Source organism: Triticum aestivum, chromosome 4B, assembly GCF_018294505.1.
Source record: "Triticum aestivum cultivar Chinese Spring chromosome 4B, IWGSC CS RefSeq v2.1, whole genome shotgun sequence".
In the NCBI taxonomy this organism is placed as follows: Eukaryota; Viridiplantae; Streptophyta; class Magnoliopsida; order Poales; family Poaceae; genus Triticum; species Triticum aestivum.
The window spans coordinates 505,299,418-505,324,058 of NC_057804.1; the positions used below are offsets into that span (position 1 = coordinate 505,299,418).

General features: G+C 45.9%; 2 protein-coding genes across 3 annotated transcripts; one reads left to right on the plus strand and one right to left on the minus strand.

Moving 5' to 3' along the window:
- The first annotated feature begins 9,040 nt into the window (after nucleotides 1-9,040).
- LOC101290670 (protein DETOXIFICATION 42) lies at nucleotides 9,041-19,139 on the plus strand. 2 transcript variants are annotated; one of them, XM_044514820.1, is made up of 14 exons: nucleotides 9,041-9,507; nucleotides 14,616-15,073; nucleotides 15,187-15,308; nucleotides 16,338-16,544; nucleotides 16,657-16,850; nucleotides 16,956-17,091; nucleotides 17,202-17,298; nucleotides 17,383-17,483; nucleotides 17,570-17,733; nucleotides 17,844-17,915; nucleotides 18,030-18,146; nucleotides 18,246-18,341; nucleotides 18,430-18,551; nucleotides 18,771-19,139. In XM_044514820.1, exons 2-14 carry the CDS (start codon nucleotides 14,883-14,885, stop codon nucleotides 18,811-18,813), a joined length of 1,662 nt encoding a protein of 553 aa, XP_044370755.1. In that variant the 5' UTR covers nucleotides 9,041-9,507; nucleotides 14,616-14,882; the 3' UTR covers nucleotides 18,814-19,139. The 2 variants fall into 2 exon arrangements, with proteins under 2 accessions (XP_044370755.1, XP_044370757.1); XM_044514822.1 differs by having other exon boundaries at nucleotides 14,729-15,073.
- Nucleotides 19,140-19,962: 823 nt separating this feature from the next.
- On the minus strand, nucleotides 19,963-24,250 carry LOC123092957 (probable glucan 1,3-alpha-glucosidase). Its single transcript, XM_044514819.1, has 6 exons — nucleotides 22,629-24,250; nucleotides 22,255-22,528; nucleotides 22,043-22,178; nucleotides 21,571-21,781; nucleotides 21,264-21,470; nucleotides 19,963-20,624 (listed from the first exon to the last, which is right to left on the minus strand). Exons 1-6 carry the CDS (start codon nucleotides 24,180-24,182, stop codon nucleotides 20,256-20,258), a joined length of 2,751 nt encoding a protein of 916 aa, XP_044370754.1. The 5' UTR covers nucleotides 24,183-24,250; the 3' UTR covers nucleotides 19,963-20,255.
- Nucleotides 24,251-24,641: the final 391 nt, after the last annotated feature.

Genomic DNA, 24,641 nt, shown 5'->3' on the forward strand with positions numbered 1-24,641 from the left:
TAGTGTTGTGACTTATCCCCAATAATGGGTAGAGATAGCATGGATGGTCTGCCATGTCTAGTATCTTTGCATTCCAAAAGTCAGAGGTAGATGAGTTTGCAGAGTTTTGGGTTATGTGCTGATGGAGGTGATACATTTGGATTGTAGCATGATATTAGGGTGCCTTTGTGTGAAAATTGTGCTCCTTGTATCAATTGGATCAATTTGCATAACCTAAAATTTCAGAAGTTCCTAGGGTGCCTTCCAACAAATGCATGATGTGAGGTTGGGGTTCAACATCTAGTGGTGATCTATGAGGAAACTCTAGATCCCGCCAGGGGTAACAACTAGGAATCGGTGGTTGTGGCCGGTCGAGGCATTAAAATTGGTATCAGAGCCGACCCATATGGTTGCGCAGACATGACTAGGTCAAGTGCATGGACAAGTGGTGCGTGGTGCGTGTGGCCCGTTGTGGCACACGACATATGGCACATGTGCCGGATAGGACGCAGATATGTGTGCCAAGAGGGAACGTTCCTGATGGCCGACCAGGATGCCAGTTCCTTTGGGTGGGGGTGTATGTGATAGCCTGGTTTAATAGGAATGATAGACTACAAATATCAACAAGGAATTCCTTCTTTTCCGGGAGCCCATTCGAAAAGAACTCCAAATTTAAGCATGCTTGGCTTGGAGCAATTCTAGGATGAGTGACCGACTGGGAAATCGGGGGCAGTCTAGATCCCTCCAGGAGTAACAGCGAGTAACCGGCGGTGTGTCCGGGGCATTATAGTGACATAAGAGTTGAATGAGGTGTATCATATGGTGTTGTCATAGTATGATCTCTAGGGCTATTTGTGACACTTTGGGGCGGTTTAATAGATTGATTGGAAAGACAACTTTCAGGTGGTTTGCTACCTACGCGATTTCATCCTACTTTCTCCAATAGAAATATAAACTTTGGAGTGATGCTTTGCCGCACTTTTGGAGATTATCATGTGATTCAATTATGTTACTGATGTTGAGAGATTGTATTAGTGAGAGTATGAACTCTAGGCCTTGTTTCTAAGTATTGAGACACCATTTTCACACACTTTTGCTACTCACTACCTTGTTGTTTTTATTTGTTCAGATTATAAAAAGCTATTCTACCTACCATATTACACATCTATCATCGTCTCTTCGCCGAACTAGTGCACCTATATAACTGACAGTTGTATTGGGTGTGTTGGGGACACAAGTGTCGGTGCTAAATATGGCATATCTTGAGGTAGGGGGTCCAAAGCTAGACATCTTGGAGCGATGGTAACGTGGACACATGATTTTACCCAGGCTCATGCTCTCTCGAAGAGATAATACCCTACGTCCTGCTTCATTGTATTCATATGGGGCATGGTACAGAGTATAGGTATCTACCATGGCCTCAGTTTATATAATGTACTAGAGGCATCGGATTATATAAGTCATTGTCTTGTGCGCCAAGTCTTGTGGGATCTTCCTTGTATATGTCATGGGCTGCCTAAAGTGTCCCACTAGTGAACTGCCATGGGGTCCTCGGCCCAACCCACCTAGTCCAGAGACGAAGTGGTGAGTACCCCCTAGTCCAGGACACCGAGAGTAGCCCCCTAAACCGGTCTTCAAGTTGGGGATGCTCCTCGATTCTCCCGAATTGTTCTCTGTCTTCGGTCATCGGTCTTGAAAGCTGGTTCAACAAATCTTCCCATCTATGATCTTGAGGATCACCGAGGTGTATCCGAAGAGTTCACACATCGGGTACCAAAGGAGTTCACACGTCGGGCATCGAGAGAGCCCCTTTAAGTTCTCGGACTTTATCAATGCCTTATAATTTTTACACCACACTTCGGGTTCAAAGTTTTCCCCGTGCAGCGGTGTCCTCTTGTATCCAAGCTCTAATGTCGGACTGCATCTGAGGTGTATTTTTGTAGCCGAGCTCTAACCTCGGTTTGCATCCGAGGTGTCATAGATCACCTTCGTCTTGAAAAAGTTGAAGGAGTTCAGCCGAGCTTAACACCGGAAAAGTCCTCTGTGGACCCAGCCACTCGCATCCGAGCTTTATATCGGACTACTTCCAAGGTGGTGCACCATCTCGAGTTTGTGCTGATATTTTATGGAATGTTTTCTAATTGGTGCAATTTTGTCTCCGCCGAGAGTATAGCTAGTAGCCCTCAAGGTGCGTGTCGGCTCAAAGTCCGGTATGCACCTGAAGGATAACATAAAACCTTTGATCCCAGTAGCCCTGAGACTCAGGTTGATTCGTGAAATCTGCCTGAGGATCAAGTACTTGCTCGGCAACATACTTTAGGAATGGAAATGTGATGCACAATAGCTTCCGAGACTCAGATTGGGTGCGGACGACCAACCTGAGGATTGTAATCTCCTCGGAAACTGCTTTGCACTTGAAATTTATTCATTGAATCATCAATGTAGTAGCCCCTGAGCCATTGGTTGGGTGGGAAAACCTGATTAGGGAGTTGATGTACCCCTTCAATGACTTTTAATTGAGAAGCACGAAGCCCAGTAGCCCCTGAGCCTTAATTTGGGCACATGTGGCCGAATTAAGGATCGACATGTGTTTGACACACATTTTGGTACATTTGACACAAATTTCTCAGTAAGAGAATAAAGATGTCTTAAAGGAGTTGGAGCTAACGAAAGCCAGGCTTGCCGTGTCACAAAAAGAAATGGCCAAAATCAAGAAATTCACCTAAGAGGTACATGGTAAGTTTAATACTTGACCTATGATAACAATATGATGACTGCTTGTATAAGCTGTATACTTTTTATTAGCTGCGGAGATGATAGGTCAACTTGAAAAGGACCTTCAGGAAGCTCGAGAAGTTGCTCGTTACGCCGAAGTGCAAGGGGAGGCAGGTCATCAGACACCTTTTCGGAAAATCGGTGAATGTAATCAGCTCAAAGCCGAGAAGGACCAACAAAAATCCATGGAGAAGATTTTTCGAGTTCTATGGACCAACAAACCCCTGCCAAGGGATATGACTGAGCTCGCTAAACGCCTGAAGGGAGCTAGGCGCGGATTTAGACATGTAAGGTGGCAGCCTGCCAAGAAGGTCCTCGAGAAGCATGTGCCATGGTTAAGACACATTATTGTCTATTGAAGACCGAAGAGCTTGCGAGGGTCGACCGCAAGGGGCTTGATGGAAAGGAAATCAAATCCAACGAGAATTATGACAACGTCATGTCAACTGTTCAGCTAACCAATCATGATTGTCTCCTTGATAACCTTATAGATGGCCTTGAATAGATTTTATAGTCAGTTTATGCTTAATGATGACTTTATGTATCAAAGTATGTCTGTCATATTGAATGCTCAAATCTGCAGATGTTATACTTTGGTAACTAGCCATCGGCTTCTACCTCCTCATCCAGGGGACGAGGAGTGTGCCCAATGTCGTCCCAAGTCCTCAGGTAACGGTTATGGGGGACAAGGCAATCTAGCCATAAGATCAAAACACAAGTCTTGCAGAGAGTTATGTTATATTAATGTTTAACGCAAGTCTAACAGTTCCTTTTCCCAGGATATCATGTTAACTATGACTTGTTAGCCTATATCCGCTATACTTGCTCGAAGGCCTTAATGTAGAAATATCCTCGACTGAATAAGTGGGATTCATACCCTATGCTAGTACCACTTGAAAAGGCCCTTAGTTTCACTTTCTCGGTTGCGGACCAATTATATTCTTGTGATTGCTAGCTTTTGGCTTCACCCGTCTGAGGTACTTACTCGGTTGACCCGAAAGTAACAATCGCAGAGGTGCTCCCTTTACCCTCTAGCCGAATTTGTCAGGAACATAGAGGGTAAGCACAGGAGCTAGGCAACCCAGCTTAGCAAAAATCTCAAGTCAAATTGGTGCATACCGTGGCTATATAACGATTTGTCAGAAGACATCGCTCGTATATTGAATACAAATGTTGAGGATATGCTGGGCTCTCCAGGAGTTCTGAGGTAACTGCACCGAGGTGTGATCCGCCGAAATATCTTTTTGATTGTTTCATGCCAATATTCTACAACTTTCATATACTTTTGGCAACATTTTATATTATTTTTGGGACTAACATATTGATCCAGTGCCCAGTGTAAGTTCCTATTTTTGCATGCTTTTTGTTTCACAGAATATCTATATCAAACAAAGTCCGAACATGATAAAATTTTACAGTGATGTATTTTGGAAGGTATGAGATTTTTGGGATGTGGAATCAACGCAAATGGAGGCGCACAACCTTCACAAGGCATCGGGGTGCCACCCCCTGGCCGCGCGGGGTTGCCTTGTGGGCACCTCGTTAGTCGGTTGGGGTCCTTCTTTGACCGCAAGGAACACTGTTGTAGGATGCTGCTAACGCGACACTACAATCAGAGACCCTTCAATGAAACTTTATGTGATGCATTAATCGCAAACGGTGTTGTAAGAAAACCATCAAAAATTATACTAACTATTTGCAATGGCAGAGACATCAAACATGATTCAAATTAGAGTTGCGTGTGCGAAACGTGGCATACAGTTGATTCATACGAACTATTTGCGATAAGCGGTCTCATCCAAGAGATGATGTAGCGGGAGATTCAATGGTAGTTAATGGTTGGTGGTTCTGTAGCCCGTCAATGGATGATACGTCTCCATCATATATACTTTTTCAAATACGTTTGCTCTTGTTTTGGACTCTAATTTGCATGATATGAATTAAACTAACCCAGACTGGTGTTGTTTTTGTGTGGAAATAAAAGTTCTCGGAATTGGACAGAACTTTTGGATATTTTTTATGAAATATATAAAAAATACTGGAGCGAAGATCCACAGAGGGGACCCACCAGTGTCCCACAAGCCACATGGACGCGACAACCCCCCTGGGCGCTCCCATGTAGCTTGTGGGGCCCACATGGCTCCGCTGACCCTAATCTCAAGCCTATAAATTCTTATTTCCCGAGAAAAAAATAAGAGAAGAAGGTTCATCGCATTTTACGATATGGAGCCTCTGCCACTTCTTGTTCTTCATCGGGAGGCCAGATCTAGAGTCCATTCGGGGCTCCGGAGAGGGGGATTCGTCGCCATCATCATCACCAACCCTTCTTCATCACCAATTTCATGATGCTCACCATAGGGAGTGAGTAATTCCTTTGTAGGCTTGTTGGACAATGATGGGATTGGATGAGATTTATCATATAATCGAGTTAATTTGTTAGGGATTGATCCCTAGTATCCACTATGTTCTGAGATTGATGTTGTTATGACTTTACTATGCTTAATGCTTGTCACTAGGCGAGTGCCATGATTTCAAATCTGAACCCTTTATGTTTTCATGAATATATTTGAGTTCTTGATCCTATCTTGCAAGTTATACGCATCTAGTACGTGTTATGATCCACATACCCTCAAGGTGGCAATAGTTGGGATTATTTCCGATGATTACCATAGTTTGAGGAGTTCATGTACTCACTATGTATTAATCCTTTGTTTCGCTTCTCTATTAAAAGGAGGATTTAATATCCCTTAATTTCCTTATGGACCCCACTGCCACGGGAGGGTAGGACAAAAGATGTCATGCAAGTTCTTATCATAAGCATGTATGACTATATATGGAATACATGCCTACATTACATTGATGAATTGGAGCTAGTTCCATGTTGCTCTAGGTTGTGACTGTTATATGATGAATGTCATCCAACACAATTATCCGTCACTGATCCAGTGCCTATGCTTTTCATACATTGATCTTTGCTAAGTTACTTTTACTACTGCTGCTGTTACAATCACTAAAAAACTGTTGTTGTTAACGTTACTGATGTTACTGTTTCCACTGTTATCAAACTATCATACTACTGTGTTGTTGATCACTCTGCCGCAGATATTCAGTTCTTCGTGTGTGGTTGAATTGACAACTCAACTGCTAATACTTGCGAATATTCTTTCGCTCCCGTTGTGTCGAATCAATAAATTTGGGTTGAATACCCTACCCTAAAAAACTGTTGCGATCCCCTATACTTGTGGGTTAGCAAGAATGGCCTCATCGCTCGACGATTTGAGAACCAAAATTAAAGAGGTGTGGAGATGTTGTCCACCTGATGACCCACGTCTACAAGTGTGTAGCCTTTCGTGATGACGACTATTCAGAGGTTCACAGCCGTGTTCAGGCGTCGACCCTAACAGACGAGGACAAGACATCTTCCCGACATCATTCTAGGATACAACTTTGATCTCTACCAATATTTGTAACTCTATCGCAATGTAGGTGCATTCAGCTGGCAGCCTTTAATTGGTTTTCCATCCAAAATATAGATGCTAAGAGCATCTACAGTCGGGCTCCTCAACACCCACCCCTATACGTCTGGACGGACGGCTCGGTCACTGGTCCGTCGCAAAAAGGTGACCCAGTCGGACCTATATGTCCTGGCTAAGCGACACCCCTCATATCCAAACCAAATCTGGGGCGGATGCGGGGAGACCCGGACGCGTCCGAGCGTGTCCTGCATGTCAAATCCGACAGGCAGGACCCACAACAAATTGCACTAGGTTACCCCCCGACCTTGCCGGACGAGCCATTTGCCTCTCCTTTCTTCTCCCTCGTCCACCCAGGCCTTCCACTAGCTCCCCTACCACCCTACATCCTTTGTTGCCCTGACCCCTCAGTGTTGTAACCACCGCCACAACCCTCCTCCCAATCCATCTCGCCGCTCTAGACATCAGCAAAGTGACATACGTCGCCGTGGTATGTCCTACTATTCTCGGACTACACCATTCCCTTACGTGTTTGACAAATTGTCCAATCAGCTTTTAATTTATGATTCTTTCATGGGAAAATGATGAATTCAGATGGTTCATTGGATGAGGAGTATGGAAACACGTATCTTGATGAGTTAATGCAAATTGAATTCTTTTATCCGTCTTCGTTGGACGAAGAAGTCGAGGTCTTGATGATCATGAGCATTCAACTGGAAATGGACAGAGAGGTGGAGCACATTCTGAACTTCAATGATTCGATCAAAGGGAGAAGAGTTCTGAACAGGAATAGAGTCGCTAGGGCGCAGCTACTCTACAAGGACTACTTCCAACCCGCGCCAACATTTCCTGGTGCATGGTTTCGTCTACGCTTCTGTATGCGCAAACCCTTGTTCTTGTGCGTGATGGACGGAATGGAGGCACATGATTCCTACTTCAAGCTCACCAGGGATTATTGCGGACAACTCTCATTCTCTACTAAGCAGAAGTGCACGGCTGCTATGAGGATGCTTGCACTAGGTACCGCCGACGGTGTCGTTGGTGAGATGGTCTGGATGGGGGAGAGCAGATGCCTGAAGACCACTGTTATTATGAGATTAGCTCGCGTCGTAGTGCAGGTGTTTGGAGCAGAGTATCTGAGAGAACCAAATGTGCAAGATACAGAAAAGTCGATGACTATTAGAGCGACAAAAGACTTTCCGGGTATGCTCGGTTCAACTGATTGCATGCATTGACAATGGAAGAACTGTCCCAAAGGTTTGCACGGGATGTACCAAGGTCACGCCAAAGAGGCACCATCATACTTGAAGCGGTGGCATCAAAAGACTTATGGATTTGACATGCTTTGGCATGCGTGGCTCTCACAACGATATCAATGTGCTCCAGCAATCTCCCTTGTTTAGGAGACTTTACAATGGAGGGAAGCGCCGTCGTACAACTACACTGTCAACGGGCACCACTACAACATGGGGTATTACCTTGTAGAGGGTATCTATTCTCACTGGATGGCGTTTTTGAAGACCATATCCGATCCCCATGACAACAAGAAAGCCACTTTGCTCCAATGCAAGAAGGGGTTAGGAAGGATGTGGAGAGGGCATTCGGAGTGCTCCAAGCTCGTTGGGGAATTGTTCATGGAGCTGCAATGATGTGGGAATCGAAACTTTGTGGCAGCTGATGATGTGTTGTGTTATTTTGCACAATATGATTGTCGAGGACGAGGGAGAAGGGGCAGTCCAAACCCATGATTTCGATAAGCCTGAATAACAAGTCCATATCCTGGATCAAGATGCATATTAGATCGTGAATTTTCTTCAGATGCATCAGAATCCTTAAGATGAAGAGGTACTCAATGATCTTGTGAAGCATATATGGACCCACAATGAAAACCAAGAAGGAAACCAAGGTGTTTAATGTTTGAATTGTGCACTTCAAATAAATTTTATGTTTTAACTATGTATTCTTGTATGAATTATGGTTGAATTGTGGAAGTACTCAATTCTCTTGTGTATGCCGAACGTGCCTGAATTTGAATGATCAAATATGGAGAGCATGGCTGTCCGACAGGAGCTTTGAGGGCCGTCGGATGCTGTCTGTGAATGCGTCCCGGCGCATCCGCGGACGTTTAGGCCTGTAGAGGGGTGGATTTGCTAAGTCTGACTGTAGATGCTCCAACAAACTTTAAATTTTATACCGTTGGCGTCAGTTGCAGAGGTCGAACTTTCCATTCATGTACATACCTAGGCTTCTGGTTTGGGTGGAATGTAAAGACATCAACCAGTAATTTTACCGTAGTCGACGCAAGCTTCTTCTCCACTGTTGGCAACGCGGTTGATGGAGAGAGCCGCCACCCAGCTAGCACCGACGGCGAGCGCGACATCTCACACGCAAGCGACCACTGGCGCGCACGCACAAGAATTCAGACCAAAAAGCAATCACCAGATCAACTTATCAGCAGGAAAATTATTCGGGAGTGCTTCGCCCGGCGACCGTCGTAGCTCAGGCCGTCCTTGGTGGCCTAGCTTGTCCTCGGTCGAGACATAAAATAAAATCCATGGCGCGTGCACCACTTCCAGTGTCACTGCTACCCTGACCAACCCCCGCAACCTTCTCCTTCCTCGGTGCAGCTCCTTTCCAGTTTCCACACAGACGTATGCGTAAACTAGGGGTGATACGAAAGCGACGCAGGCGGGCGGGCCTAACAGTTGGGCCATCATCCCCCAGGAAAAGAAGTAGGCCAGGCTTTCCATTGCTGGTCTCTTTTATTCAGAGAGCCCCTAGTGAGTGACCTATATCCTCGACTTGTATACTGGTGAACGCACACCGCACCACGCCACACATCACCGCGCTCCCGCTGCAACCGGACCTTTCGTGGCCGGCGAGCCGCCAATGGCGCAGTGACACGGCGGACGGGGCGCCGGTGCGCGGCCCGGCGTACGGCGGCGACACGCGCGGGCCTGTGCTGGCCACGCGGCCCGCGACTAAACAAGGATTTTCTCCTAGCTATTGCGACTCCGACCTGGACTCCAGAGCTAGCGAAAAAGGCAGCGGGAATCCAACGGACCCTCGAGCCGTCGCGCGACCGCAAGTACGCGAGCCGCGCCACGCGTGAATCGTGCCTCCGGCCGCCCTCGCACGGCGCCTATTTATAGGGTCCACGAGCCAGTGTGGAGCAGCAGCCAGTAGCTCTCTGCACTCAGCGCCCAGGAGTGCAAGTGCAACCAAGACACACAGCCGCTCTGCACCCAGTCGCCAGCCACTTTGCTACTTCAGGCCAGAGGTACGCATGCGCATGCTCTGCTATGGCTTCTGTCTCTGCTTCTGCTTGATCGTTCTTACAGGTAGCTAGATCATCCATCGCATATCGATAGAGCACTCTTCGGACAGGAGCTCGATCGATCGTAAGAACATAGCTAATGCCTTCGAGGCATGGCTGAGCCGAGCGTAGCGATCGACTGTGACGGGTCTCGGTGACGTGTTGCACGGCAGGCCGTGATGCGTAGTTCTCAGTGTACCGACGTTCTAACTAGAGTAGGTGATGGTTAAACGTAACCAACTATCCGAGCAAGTGCAAGTGTTTTCCTAACCACAAACTGGCCCGGCCGTCGTGTCTCTGTCCACGTTGTACGCTTGGACTGCGATCGATCGTTGCTGGGTATTAGTCCAACACTCTACACATTTTGTTTTATTTTTTGCAGGAGTAGTGCTTGGTTGTATCCTTCTGCATGAGACTGCTACGTACGTAGTTGAACAAACAATAATGCATATATTCATACAGTATACACATAATTCAGAATTTAAAACCATGAAAAGCTGCATTTCCAGGAATATAGATGCTGTGCCAGAGAAGCTTAACCGATTGATAGCCATATTATTCGCGCGTTTATGTGCACCTTTAAGTCTTCTTTTTCACGCATCGGGTAGTGGTTTTCTAAAGTTGGCCGGCACCAGTCCAAAGCTGGCCTGGTTGCTGTTCCGAAAGGAAGAGCGATCAGGGTAACCACACGTCAGTAGATTCAGATATCGTAACGCCTTTTTGTTGCTTCATTTCAACCAAGCACTCCAAAGCTGGCAGGCACCACATATCAGCATGGTATTAGTCTCCTAAAGCTGCTTAACTTGCCGATGACGCAGCTCGCATTCCACAACGCTTTTGTTGGATACATTTATAAACAGTTCGATCGGGATATATATAATGCGACATTTCTTGGCTTTTTTGCTTTTAGAGTGGCCAACATTCGGGATAAAACCATTTGATCAAACATTGCTTATTTGTTTGTCTGCTAGTGATAATACTCAAATTTACGGACTACGGATGCAGGAGATGATAAGAGCGGAGTATATGTGACTGGTCAAATACGCACTAGACAGAACACCGGTAGTTTTGTTACTGTACTTGTTTTCTCGGTGTGTTGATTGGTTTACCCCGAACCTTTTCAAATTCAATGATACTGTTTCGAGCTATTTTGTTCACTGCGATTGTGATAGCTGGCCAACTCGTGTCTTTTTAGTTGTACACTTTTCTGCGGTCACAACAAAAAAGATTTAGTAAAAATATACAGAATATATACAAATATGCACAACTATGATTGTCTGCGGTGATACTTTGTTCAACCAGAAGATTTAAGAATATAAGAATTACAAAAAAAAATGGCCATGCATAAGAGGAACTTGGTGAGCATGATGATCGAACCCTGGCTGGCCCAACATAGATGGTGCTAGCCAGTAAGCCCTAACTTTATTTTGGAATCACCAGGTATGACAAGTTTTGTCGAGCATTAGTATCACATCTTATGCTATGCATTCTCCCCCAGAATTGTTTGTTGTGGAGCTTCAAGTCAATTGTCACATCTGTCTATTTGTAGCCTTATCCTTGAAGCACTATCTTGGGCAAGATATTCTTGAGGAAACTTATAGTGAGACTGGATGCCAGGTATTTGAGTTAAATTTGGTTATCACAAAAAAGAAATTAAATTTTGAGCAGTCTATTTTAACATATTCTCTGGAGTCTGAATCGCCGGTCGCAACTCTCAGATGTATCTAAGCATAGGGAATTGAAACGCCGCAACTTTGATAGGACATTGTTATCCATGAAAACAAAGTCTCGCACTACCGTGTTCTTTATTTCTAGTACAGATGGTTGGCTTCTCTTGTTGTATTTAACCATGCCACCTGAAGATGGCACAAAAGGATAGCAATGTAGCCATAGAGAATTTTGTTTCAAGAACAATATTGGTACAGTACACGATTATTTTCTCTTTATTCAATGTTGTTGTTTCTTCCATCCTTTCATTCTAATGCTTAGACTTTTTCACACTCCCTTGACTCTCGACCCAGTCTTTGTTCTCCACGTCACTAAAAAATTCTAACGTGATACGATAAACGATATGCTGACACCATACTATCGTACATGTCGTACACTAAATTTGCTGTTATCACTGAGTCGTTTGCCTTTTGAGTTTTGTCAACATACAATTAGATGACTCCACCCTGGTACACAATTATGGTCAAAAGGAGCGAGGTTACCTTGCTAGCCAATCAAAAGTAGAAAGAGCAACGTACCAACTTATGTATGATTGGAATTATTTATATAAGTGGTCAGTCCAAACTGCTAGTGGCACATCAGCAACATAATCACAGCACTAGGAGAGTTAGTGGCGCCCAATACATATTTATGTTTGATGTTTTTGTGGCTTAAGATCAGTTTGCTTTTCATAAAAGTTGGCGATGAACTATGTTTGATGTTTTGTGGCTTAGTTGACACGGGGTACACTAAATGGTTGAAGTATATTTAATACTCCCTCCGTCCCATAATGTAAGACGTTTTTTGACACTAGTGTAGTGTTAAAAAAGCCAAGTCATTTTCCTGCAAAGGATATGGACGGGAAATGTGGAAAGTAAATTCGGCACTTAGTTCCCACTACACAACACATATTTTCTCTGTTCAATACTTTCCCGAGTTTACAAAAAATGTGAAAGAAAAAAGGTGATGCAAGTTAGCTAACTGTTCAACACAAAAAGAAATGAATAGTGTGCGAGTTATCTAACCAAAAAACATTCATTTTGGTACATGTCATGTGAGTCAAACATTTTGATTTGATTAATGTGTGTCAGTCCACACGGTATAGCATGACTTACTACATGCACACATTATTTCACAATAAAATCACTGTGCATACAACACCTTCGCGTCTGTTTTTCATACGATGCTATGGTCGCTGGTTGCAGCCCATGAAGCGATAGTGATGGATGGCAGTTGACATGTGCCGTACAGGAAATCGGATAGAAAGAGTCGTACGTGTAGGGGTGCTCATTCACAACTTTGTGCAAACTTGGAGATTTGTTTTTTGAATGATTAAATGTAGTGGCAACTAGTTGCGCAAAATCCACTCTAGAAAATGGAGCGACAGAGGGCAAACTTATGGCATACTAAAAGCCTCGCATATATTGTAGCTGAGGGGTCTGCATTATATTTACTCCCTTACCGTTGATGAGGAATAATCCAGAATGACTATGTACCTTTTGGTATATACAAGCATCATTCTAGTTCTACAGATGTTTGGAATATAGTTCAACCCATTGAATGCATATTCGCCTCTCCTTTCCCCAATGCTAGATGGGGGAAATTGCCTATAAAAACATGATGACAAGTACTAGTCTCAGCGATATATCCAAATAAGATGGGAGGGACTCCTGTCATCTTTCTCATTGGAAAGAGTGAAGAGAGAAATAGCCATGAGTAGTGAGGAGGAAACCAAGATGACTGCCTCTTTTCATCTTCCCACCTTGAAGAGGAGGAAGATTCTAGTATAAAAAGGGCAAAAAGGAGACTAGTATATATGGGGTGGCTAACGAACACAACTGGAAAACCACTACCCTAGTTCTTCAAAACCGAACAACCATGCATGTGATATGTCAAAAAAAATCTACTAAGTTACTAGTGGGTAACCCATAAGCATGCACTATCTCGTAACCATTTTTTTTACTATAATCCTGTACCAAAATTATAGTGAACTTGATGTTAGAATGGCCCAAACTACATTAGAAATGATATACATCCGTAGTTTGAGTAATACATTTAGTAAGATGATCTTTCACTGCACGCACACAATTTGTTACATGAAAATGGACGTAAGAAATTAATTTGTGACAGTTGTAAAAATTACTACGTTGCATATCTAGAGTAACAATATCACATCAGTTGCTTTTGTATGCTTTAAGGTATATATTATTTGCAGCGTGAAAAAGGAGAATCGGTAGTTCTATCGGCGTCTAGGTATCAAGTTAGTTGTTCCCCTCCGATACTCAAAACCGGTGCCTATCCAAACATCTGAGGTCCCCTCTACGATAATCGTCGCGCTGAAGCTTCATCATGATCTTTAGGCGTCCTACAAATGGGCAAGGCGTTGAGCGAGACCCCAAAAATCCTCCCCTTTTTGCCATGCCGCCTTGCCACTGCCCGTTGTTGATCCGAATCTCTATCCTGTTACTTGCATCTGACCGGATGACCCGGCACGTGGGAAATTAACCATTGGCATGCAACGATTGTGGTTCGATGGGCGAAGGAAAATCATGAATAATTTGCACGACTATTCTTGCGACAAAAATGTTCTTGCGTTTCAAATGATGTAGTATTCTCACAAGTGCATCTTACTTCCCAGCAAACAAAAGCATGCATTTGCCGTACGAGAGATGAGGGGGGTTCCGATAACAGAAACTCTTTCCGGCCGGTCAGAAAAGCTGGTCGAGACGATGATCGATAGCCCATGCCGCCTACGCCGGCCGGCGAGGCCGTACCGTACGTATCGCCGAGGCCATCCCAACGGTGGTACGTATGGTAGTTGCTTGCCGGGAAGGCACTGACGGATCGACGACGGCACCGCTGGGCCGCCATGTCCACTAGCTTGTGCGTTCGATCACGCAACGTAACGGTACCAACCAATACCCCGCCCGGAACCCCGGCCAGCCCGGCGCGGCGGCGTCCCGCACACGCATCCCGTCACGCGTTCCGGCTGCGCCCGGCGCATCGGTCCCTCAGCTCGCTGGGCACTCGACGATCGGAGCGTTCCCGGCGGCCAGCCTTGGACCACGGGCGTTCCGCTCCATTGTCGTCGGCAGGAGCATGTACCTCGTGCAACTTGCCGTTGGCTCGCCGCACGCATCGCCAGCCGGCCCGTAACGCCCGGCCATGTCGCGTTGCGCCCCGGCCCGGTCGTCACAGCGGCTGGTCGCTTTCCTGCTCTTGCAACGAAAAAAACTTCGATTCCTTTCTGTTTTCGCCTTTGCTTCCGCTGCATGCGCACACTGACCACACGCACACATAACTGCACGCACGGCACGAGCTGATTCCTTTTTCCATGTCAGCTGATTTATCTCTCTTTTTTTCAGAGGGAAAAGCTGATTTATTTCTTGAGAGACACATTTCACCGTTGTGGAGCACATCGCCACATCTGACGGACTGACTGACACGCCCTGCCCCCATTCGCCTTTCCATGTGACAGCTGCTGATCGGTTTCCCTATAAGTAGGGGCGAGCTGCCGCTTCTCCTTGTGCTCTCATCCCTCCTCTCACGCACAGTCCTCCGTCCGAGCACGTATATACCCTGAACGAGCGAACGATCGGTTGATCGACCTCTCGGGCAAGCATCCACTGTGTATGGAGGAGGGCGCGGCCGCGAGCATGACCGTGGGGGAGAAGCGGGTGGCCGTCGACGTTCCTGCAGGCGCTGCCGCGGCGGCGAACGGACACGGCCCAGAGGAGAAGGCGGCGGAGGATGTTCCGGCGCCGTCTGCATTGTCCGGCTGGCCCAGGACGACAGGGATGTATCTCTTCGTCATGAACATCAGGTTCGCCGTCCCATGCATCTCGTCGATTTCCTTTCACCTTGCGCCCAAGTACGTCTGTCTTAGGAGTGCTCGTGTTCCTCACGTCTGATGTGCTTAACTGTAACCTGTCGCAGGAGTGTCTTCAAGCTCGATGAGCTCGGGTCGGAGGTGCTGCGCATTGCGGTGCCGGCGTCGCTTGCTCTGGCCGCCGATCCCCTCGCCTCCTTGGTGGACACAGCATTCATCGGACGTCTAGGTAAATACATACGGCCATCAAATCAACCAATCTATCTGTTTATGTATGCAATGAAGAAGAAACCTCTATGCTCGCTGTTGCTGCACCATGTTCACTTGTAGCACCTCCCTCGCGGGCGTTCGCGTCTTGCGGAATTTCCGCGGGATAGATGGAGCTTCTCAATTAATTTTCACCATGGATAGAGCTTCTCAATTAATTTTCACCGGCAGTCCTAACTTTAGGTAGTCGTACAAGGGAATTTCCGGATATGTACCACCTTTGCTGTTTCTGTCAGTGGATAGTCCCTACTTCAGTTTCCGGTTTGTCAGTTTGGCAAAGTAACTGACTTCGGTCTACAGTATCGATCGCTTGATTTGGACATGTAACTGGCTCATTTGGCGCCAAAAAACCTTCCACGAAATGCGCGCCGGAGAATTTTTCACCTTTGCCGACGATTCCGCCCACCTTCTTCTTCTGTTTTTGCTAATGGTCATGGCTGATAAATTGCTCATTTCTTTCCTTTAATTCGGTTACATTGGTGTTTTTATATACTTATATAAAAGACCTAAAGTAACAGTATTGTTGGTTTTTATTTGTTCTTTTGTGCATCACAAAGGCTTCTGTTCCGAATATTCCTTTGCGTGCCACTAGCAATTTCTCGTCATACAATTGGTTAGCTAGGCACATGCTGAGTTCATTCTCTTCATTTTGTTACCTTGAAATAACCATTCGTTCGTTTCTTTTCTCGCCGAAAGGCGTCACCGCAGCCCCATTTTGATATTTTCCGTTTTGAGTATGTTCCCCATTTACACAGAAAAAATGTGTGGTTCTTTTGAAAGATACTCATTTTTTCTGTACTTTTAGTATGCCAGGTCCTTGGCTTTAGTTTTCCGTTGCTTGTCTAAGCAAGTCGCAAACGATAATTTTAGTCTTTCAGACATCTGTTCTCATAGTTATCTCACATTACTTTGTGCGTTGTAAGAGATAGGCTGCTGCTACTGCTCTGAGATTTAATGCAGTGAAATATGTTCACAATTTCTCAATGATCAGGTTCGGTGGAGATAGCAGCTGTTGGTGTTTCTATTGCCATATTTAACCAAGTCTCGAAAGTCTGTATCTACCCGCTCGTTAGCGTAACAACATCATTCGTCGCTGAAGAAGATGCCATCATTAGCAAATACATAGAAGAAAATAACAGCAAAGACCTTGAGAAAGCCGCTCATGTGCATTCAGATGCCTGCAATGTGCCCGCATCTGGTACCGATTTCTCGCAGTATACCTGGTTTCATATATTTTTAAACAGTAATTTGATTTGACCTCAGGACTGAAGCATTCTTCATGAATCCCTATGTGGAACTCCGTTTTACAGGTGGTGATACTCCAGTGTGCGCTAATTCTTGTATACCCACAGAGTGTGCTGATCCCTCCAATCAAGGGTGCAAGAGAAGGTACATACCTTCTGTGACATCGGCTCTAATCGTTGGCTCATTTCTCGGGCTAGTCCAGGCCGTGTTCCTCATCTTTTCGGCGAAAGTTGTGTTGGGCATCATGGGTGTGAAACATGTAGGTGTTATTACCATCTCTATATGTCCAAGTTTATTTTACTTCTGTAGTTTCTTGCTATCCATGATGCTAATTCATATCTTCATCTACATCACACTATTCCAGGACTCACCAATGCTAGAACCCGCGGTTCGATACCTAACGATCAGATCACTTGGCGCTCCCGCTGTTCTCCTGTCTTTGGCAATGCAGGGTGTTTTCCGAGGCTTCAAAGATACAAAGACACCGTTGTATGCTACCGGTAAGAATACCTGGTGATGATTTACATTCTTTCAGCTGGAATATGGATATCTGTTTCCAAGGAAAAATATTTGAAGCGTTACTAACATTTCCTTACAATTTCTTTTGCAGTGGTTGGAGATGCAACAAATATCATCCTAGACCCAATTTTGATGTTTGTTTGCCACATGGGTGTCACTGGTGCAGCAGTTGCTCATGTCATTTCCCAGTAGGTTTCACCGCTACCAGTAGCATCTAGAGCCTATGTGTTTCAGTCCGTCCTCACAACTCCCAATTCCATCTTTTTCTTCAGGTACCTGATAACCATGATCTTAATATGTCGGCTCGTCCAGCAAGTTGATGTTATCCCACCGAGCCTTAAATCCCTGAAATTTGGGCGGTTTCTTGGGTGTGGTGAGATACAGTTGGAACCCTGGAACTGGATAACATCTCGCACTGGTCCCCTGGAAATGGCTCTGAAAGTGCTCTGTTTTCTTCAGGATTCCTGCTGCTCGCGAGGGTGGTAGCAGTGACTTTCTGCGTCACTCTGGCGTCGTCGCTGGCTGCCCGCGACGGACCAACCATCATGGCGGCCTTCCAGATCTGCTGCCAGCTCTGGCTCGCGACGTCACTTCTCGCCGATGGATTGGCCGTTGCTGGACAGGTCAGATTGCCATGTCATACTCCCATAGATTAATTAGTCCATGAGAAACAGCTTCAGTAGAGACTAGAGAGTGTACTGAACTGGGGCGTGTTGTGGATGAGTTCTTGCAGGCAGTGCTCGCAAGCGCGTTCGCCAAGAACGATCACAAGAAGGTGATTGCCGCGACCTCTCGTGTTCTGCAGGTTTGTCACCGTTGATTCTTGCCACTTCTCCCTTTTTTACCCCCTAGAACACGCAAAAGGTTCGTATTTTGGTTCACTGAGAAGAGGCTAATGACGATGTCCTTCACCTTGCAGCTGAGCATCGTTCTGGGGATGGGTCTCACGGTGGTGCTCGGTCTCTTCATGAAGTTCGGCGCCGGCGTTTTCACAAAGGACGCCACTGTGATCGACGTCATCCACAAAGGCATCCCGGTAAGAGCCTTGGCTGTTCAAAACACGAGAACTCCATACGAGAGATGACTATTTCCCAGGACTCAGACACTGAATATAGCTCTGTTTGGGGATGTTCAGTTCGTCGCCGGCACGCAGACGATAAACGCCCTGGCGTTCGTGTTCGACGGCATCAACTTCGGAGCACAAGACTACACCTACTCTGCATACTCCATGGTACCGTAGATCCTTCCGTAGCAGCATCAAATATTTTAGCTCTGAAACTTGTCCCGAGACTGAAATTGGATCCCATGGAAACCTTCAGGTTGGGGTGGCGTCCATATCCATACCGTGCCTGGTGTACCTCTCTGCGCACAAGGGATTCATCGGCATATGGGTCGCATTGACCATCTACATGAGCCTCAGGACCGTAGCCAGCACCTGGAGGTATGAATGATACTATGCTCCACCCTACCCCCCCCCCTCCTCATCACCTCATCAGTACCTCCATTTCTTCGGTATCCCCGACCCTTTTCTAGTGCCGTTTACAGGAGTAATGTTTTCAAATCCTGCTGAAATTGAACTGTTCTTCTTGAAATCCTTGCAAAATATGTGTTCATAATCTTCAATTAGGGCTCATCAAGGTTTTGTGACTGGTGTCTGCAGGATGGGGGCAGCGAGAGGACCATGGGCTTTCCTCCGGAAGTGATGGATCGGCTCGCAAGATTGATGGCGGTTTGTCTACAGTGCATAGCTGGTAGATAGCCATACACATATGCTCGTTCCATGTAATTAGAATAAGTGTAGTATTGTGTTGCTGTTCTAAGCTTGGGGTATTGGAGTTAGATGGGGCTTTATTGCTTTGCTTCGCGGCCGTCTGCCTTTTGTTGGGGGAGAGAGAGGCTACTCTGATCTTGTGATCCATGTCCTTGTTCTGTGCCGGAGATGGCGATTTAATTGGACCAGTGCTCTGTAAAAATCATACTACATTGATACGTTGGTCTATCCCTAGTTATGTCATTTTCCCTCTCTTAATCCTTGTATATCGAATGTACCCGAGACCATTCTTCTTGCAGAAGATGAGGTTTTGTTTCCGAGCTGAGAAATAAAATTGTCTTAACGGAAAAAAAAAATTGTCAAACAAACCTCCAAGCTGAAAATGAGTATTATCTATGTCCAGGTTTATTGGTCCCCTTCGTATTTTGTGTCAAATTTTGATTAGAGATTTAACTAACAAAATATTGATGTATGTCATCAAAAATTATATCGTATTATATTGATCAATATTTTGTTAGTTAAATTTAAAGTCAAAATTTAGCACAAAATACGAAGGGGGCTAATAAACCAGGACGGAGGTACTACTACAGTAGTACTCCCTCCGTGCCAAAATAAGCGTCCCAACTTTGTACATGTGCCACTTTCAAGGCATTCTACCCTTTTAGGTCGGAACAGAGGCTGGGAGCTGGATGCATTGCCTACCGCCATTTCCTACTTCAGCCAGTGAATGTAAACGTTATAATACTAACTAGCCCCAGGACTGAAAGCAGTTATAACTGGATACTACACTTTGGTCTGCCTGCCACAACTCACAACTGCAGTTGCACTTTGGTCTGCCTGCCACAACTCACAACTGCAGTTGCAGGACCAGTTGATGGCTGCCATAACTAACTCAAGCTCTTAAAGTGTGTGCATTCTGTCTGAAATGGTATTATTTGTTACCTTTGTGCTTGGAGGATAGTGTGTGGGCTATGTTGCCTATAAAAGATTTTCATGGACAGAGAAGCTGATGGGATTACAATCTTAGGCACAGAACTATCCAAGATTACACACACACAAAAAAAACTACTAAATTGCAATGTTGCAAGAACTTCATATCGCATACATCATACGTGGCACACCAATTTCAGTATAAGTGCTACAGGTATACATCAGCAATTTATGTCACGACTTATGTCAAAATTGGGAGTACAAACAGCATGCGTACCAGGTACATGCAGAAATTTTGAGTCCACTGAAAGTCTGAAACAATGGAATTTGGGTGTCCACAGATAACATTTACGAGTCTGAAACTACGCTTCTAGCATTGCCTGAGTTTATAGCCTGACAGCGAACAACGGAGACATCAGGCTCCAGATGTGAATGGGCTGCATATCATGCGATCCTTATCGTCCAATCATCTACAACACGAACATTGGGCCTCCTGACTGTTGGCACAACAGACTTTGAACCACTCCTTAAACTAATCGGTCCCAGATCAATTTCCACTTCTTGGTTCCCAGGTTCAATGATAGCCTTCTTTGCTCCCGATGATAACCCAAGCACTATAATTCTTTCAATCACACACTCAGTTGAATATACCTTCTTCCCCAGACTATCAGGCGCAATATTGATCGAAGTTAGTTTATTGTCCGCAAATACAAAACGCCGATGGATGAATGCCCCTTGCTGATAATCATAACTTTTCCCATCATCCACATAAAGTTCACCTTCTGCAGAACCCGAGCTATTGAGGGCTATCACCTTATCATGGCAAACATACAGAGTTAAATAGTCTACTTCAGAGAATAAACCACACTAATATGTACTCCCTCTGTCCGAAAATACTTGTCATCAAATTGGATAAAAGGGGATGTATCTAGAACTAATATACATCCAGATACATCCCCTTTTATTCGTTTTGATGACAAGTATTTCCGGACGGAGGGAGTAGCTAGTAGCTACATCAACCAAACAGATTTGCATGGTCATATATTTAGCTAGTTTTGCATTTGCAGAAGTAATGCATGTGCCCAATGCTCAATTCTAGCGATGAAATCACAGCAACCCCTATCCAACAGACCAATGAGCCTAATAATTTAACAAGCATCGCAATATGATGTATAGTTGATCCTCGGAACTACATCGACTAATCTGGAAGGAGCTAGCTAAGTAAGGTCCACATGCAACATGTCTTTAGTAAAGAAAAAGGTTCACATGCAACATGTCTTTAGTAAAGAAAAAGGTTCACATGCAACTTTTCATTGGTAAAAAATATTATGAAATACCAGGTAGATATTAACACTTTTAATGACTATTTGCACATCACCAAGAGAACTATTAAATGGGATTATGAGTTACCAAATAGCAAGATGTTTACACAGGCAAACATGTTTGACATACCAGGGTGTATGGATCGTTCACCATCTGAGTAGAACTGCGCCTGAATCTATCCTTTCTTGGCACAATTGTGCCTGACCTTTGGAAGCTTGGTATGCTATCTTCTGAAACTTGCAGCTTGTGTGAGACACTTCCCTTGTATGGAGATCCATTTCTCAAGTCATACCATAACTCCGTTCCAGGAAGGTAAACCAACACTGATTTCTGGCCCTGCATGAAGTTATTATATTAAACATGTATTCCATATGTTGCGTTTTCCAGCAAAATATGAGTGATTAAGAAAATATATATATGCAGTATCACTACTCACCTCTTCGTAAATTCCTTGCGCCAAAATGCTTGGCCCAACCATAAAAGCCTCACCATTATTATATGTTTCCTTGTCGTCAGGAAATTCTAACCACAAAGGACGCATAACAGGAACACCAGTTACACTAGCCTCTTGGAAGAGAGTGTAATAGTAGGGCAACAATGAATACCGCATATGTATTGCCTCCCTCATGAGGGCAGTTCTTCGCTCTCTGTAGTAAGTACAATGAGTATGTTAGCCTTGTTAACAGCTTAAATTTTCCTCGATCATCATCATTTATAATCTACTTTTCCCAAACTAAGTTATCAGCTTAAATTTTCTAGATGACAGTGTGCAGTCACGTCATGGTGATAAATTCTCCTCGATTATCAGCCAGTTCTTTAATATACTTTTTCAGAGGGGATTACCAGCCATGTTGAGAATTTCCAAGATAAACAAAACTCTATAAAAAAATAATTATTTGTGGCATTACCCAAATAACCATGGCTCCCGTCTCTTGGTGTCATGGTGGGCATGACCTCTAAAGAAAGGATAAAAAGCTCCTACTTGGTACCAACGCACCAATAGGTCAGGTTCAGGATTGCCAAAGAATCCACCAACATCCGCACCTGTCAAAGCTTCACATTTTAGTAAGGCTTTTAACATCAGGATTATGAGGTGAAGTTGTAATGTAAGTCCACCTACCAGAGAAGGTCATGCCAGTAAGACCAAGAGTTAAAACCATCGGAATAGAAGATTTAAGGTGATCCCAATCTGCAGTGTTGTCACCGGTCCAAACTGCCCCGTACCGTTGACTTCCAGCAAAGAAGGCCCTTGACAAAACAAAGGGCCTGTCTTTACCCTCACCTCGCTTGAGAAGCCCATCTGATGTAGCCATATGGAAGTAGTACCCATATGCATTGTGCAGTTCTCGATGTTCAACATCACCGATATGTATTGCATCCCTAGGCATGGTGACCTATTCAACAAGATTGATTCATGCATAAAATGTTTCAGTTTTGCTGTAAACCTCGCCTTCACAAGATAATGCACAGAAATATTGCAATTCAGCAACATACCTCAGGGCCGTTGAAAACTGATGGCTCGTTCATGTCGTTCCAAATGTACAGTGTTGGAGTTGATCCCTTGTAGTTTTGATATGAGAACTTGTCAGCCCACCAGTCCCGTATTTCAGGATTCAACATGTCAGGATATGATGATGACCCAGGCCAGCACCACCCATCGTAGTCCTTCCCGCTTGCATCTTTAACATAGTAACCTTTGGCAGTAGCTTCCTCATGGATGTGGTACCCACTGTCCCTCTTCATATGTGGGTCTACAATAGTTACCATCTTCCTCCCCTTATCTGCTATCTTCCGCTGCATCTCCTCTGGGTTCGGGAATGTGGAACGGTCCCATGTGAAATATCGCTTGCCATCAGTGTGTTCAATGTCGAGCCAGAGCACGTCATATGGAATATCATGCTCATCAAACCCAGCATCCACTCCAGCAACATCCTCCTCGTCCCGGTAGTTCCACCGGCACTGGTGATATGCCACTGCAAACTGCTGCGGCATGGAGGGCGTACCTGTAACACTGATGTACTGCTTGATCACATCCTTCGGCTCGGAACCAACAAAGAAGAACGCATCAACCACACCAGCCTCAGCCATCCACAGCGTGTCAATTCTTCCATTCTCCGTTGATGCCGCGCCATCCCACCCTGGTGCAAGCACATCAATCTGCATCTCCGCGGCATTAAGCCAGAAGAATCCTGAAGATGCACTTGCGCCATGTGCAATCATGAAGGGAATCGACCCATACAGCCCAAAGGGCGATTCGTGGAGATACTCGAACACATCGAGGTTGAAGAGGCGGTAAGGCTCGGACTCCTCAACCCCCGGGCCGCGTGTGGGGCGGAGGGCGAGCGATGTGGAGCCGTGCTCGGGGAGGCCATACACGAAGTCGGCACCATAGAAGGAGACGTCGAAGGTGATCGACTGCGGGCCGCGGGGGCGCGTGTCGGTGTGGCTCCTGAACTGCTCCTCCCAGGTCTCGCCCTCGGGCTTTAACTCCTGCAGCGGCTCGAAGTCGAAGAGGCCCTGGGAGTTGAAGGAGAGCACGGGGTCGCCCGAGCCAGCTCGGCGGACGGTCAGCTCGAAGGGATCGTGCTTGACGACGACGTCGAGGTCGGAGGAGAGCGCGACGGTGGAGACGCCGGCGACGGTCTTGGGTTTGGAGAGGTGGAGCGCGCGGGAGTCGACGTCGGGGAGGAGGACGTCGGGGACGTGGAAGCGGCGGCTGGGCGGGGTGTTGGCCGAGTAGTCCTCGTCGATCTGGAGGCGGAGGGCGTGCGGGGGCAGCGCGGAGAGGCGGAGGAGGAGCGGGCGGGGGCGGGAGGGGTGGGAGAGCTCGGCGGTGAGGGAGCCCTCGGGGGAGACGGCGAGGGAGCCGGCGACGAGGGAGAGCGGCGCGTCGAGGGAGTGCGGGGCGCGGGTGCGGGCGCGCTTGCAGAAGGGGGTCTGGTTGCAGTTGCGGAACTCGTCCTTCTTCCAGGCGAGCGCGGCGGGGGAGGCGAGCAGGAGGAGGAGGAGGGCGAGGCGGAGGACGCGCGGCCGCGGCGGGGGATCCATGGCCGCGGCGTCGGATCTGGTCTGGGACTGTGGAGCAGCGAACTGCCTCTGCCCCTTTGCTCCCTCGGCCGGAGTCTTTGCAGGACTGGGGGGATGGGGGATGTCTCGCCGTTCGTCGATGGGCCAGCCGCCGAATTGAGAGCGTAGCGGGCCTTGTGGTGGCCGTGTAGTAGATTTTGTGTATCCAGGCCTACTCCGGATATGGGCTGGCCGATAACAGCGCTCTCATTCCTTTCTCCTCGTGCTGCTCGCGAAATTAAAAGTAGGCTGCACCAGTTTCTTTTCTCTTTAATAATCGATTAAAATATATGTACAAAAAACAGATTAAAATATACTATTATTGAAATAAACTGGCTATTGGTTTATTGATAGATATAAAAAATGTAAAAAAATCACAGCTTTTAAAATTCAATGGATTTAAATAAATGCTCAAAAGTTTAAATAAATTGTTCATTAATT

What these genes read in the sequence shown, in the direction of transcription:
- LOC101290670 (XM_044514820.1), top strand. Translation starts at nt 14,883, where the DNA reads ATGGAGGAGGGCGCGGCCGCGAGCATGACCGTGGGGGAGAAGCGGGTG. An exon ending in CTGCAATGTGCCCGCATCTG is followed by an intron (nt 16,545 to 16,656) that starts GTACCGATTTCT and finishes TCCGTTTTACAG; the next exon opens with GTGGTGATACTCCAGTGTGC. An exon ending in GACACCGTTGTATGCTACCG is followed by an intron (nt 17,092 to 17,201) that starts GTAAGAATACCT and finishes TTTCTTTTGCAG; the next exon opens with TGGTTGGAGATGCAACAAAT.
- LOC123092957 (XM_044514819.1), bottom strand. Translation starts at nt 24,182, where the DNA reads ATGGATCCCCCGCCGCGGCCGCGCGTCCTCCGCCTCGCCCTCCTCCTC. An exon ending in TACTGGCATGACCTTCTCTG is followed by an intron (nt 22,179 to 22,254) that starts GTAGGTGGACTT and finishes AAGCTTTGACAG; the next exon opens with GTGCGGATGTTGGTGGATTC. An exon ending in TGAACGATCCATACACCCTG is followed by an intron (nt 20,625 to 21,263) that starts GTATGTCAAACA and finishes TGCCATGATAAG; the next exon opens with GTGATAGCCCTCAATAGCTC.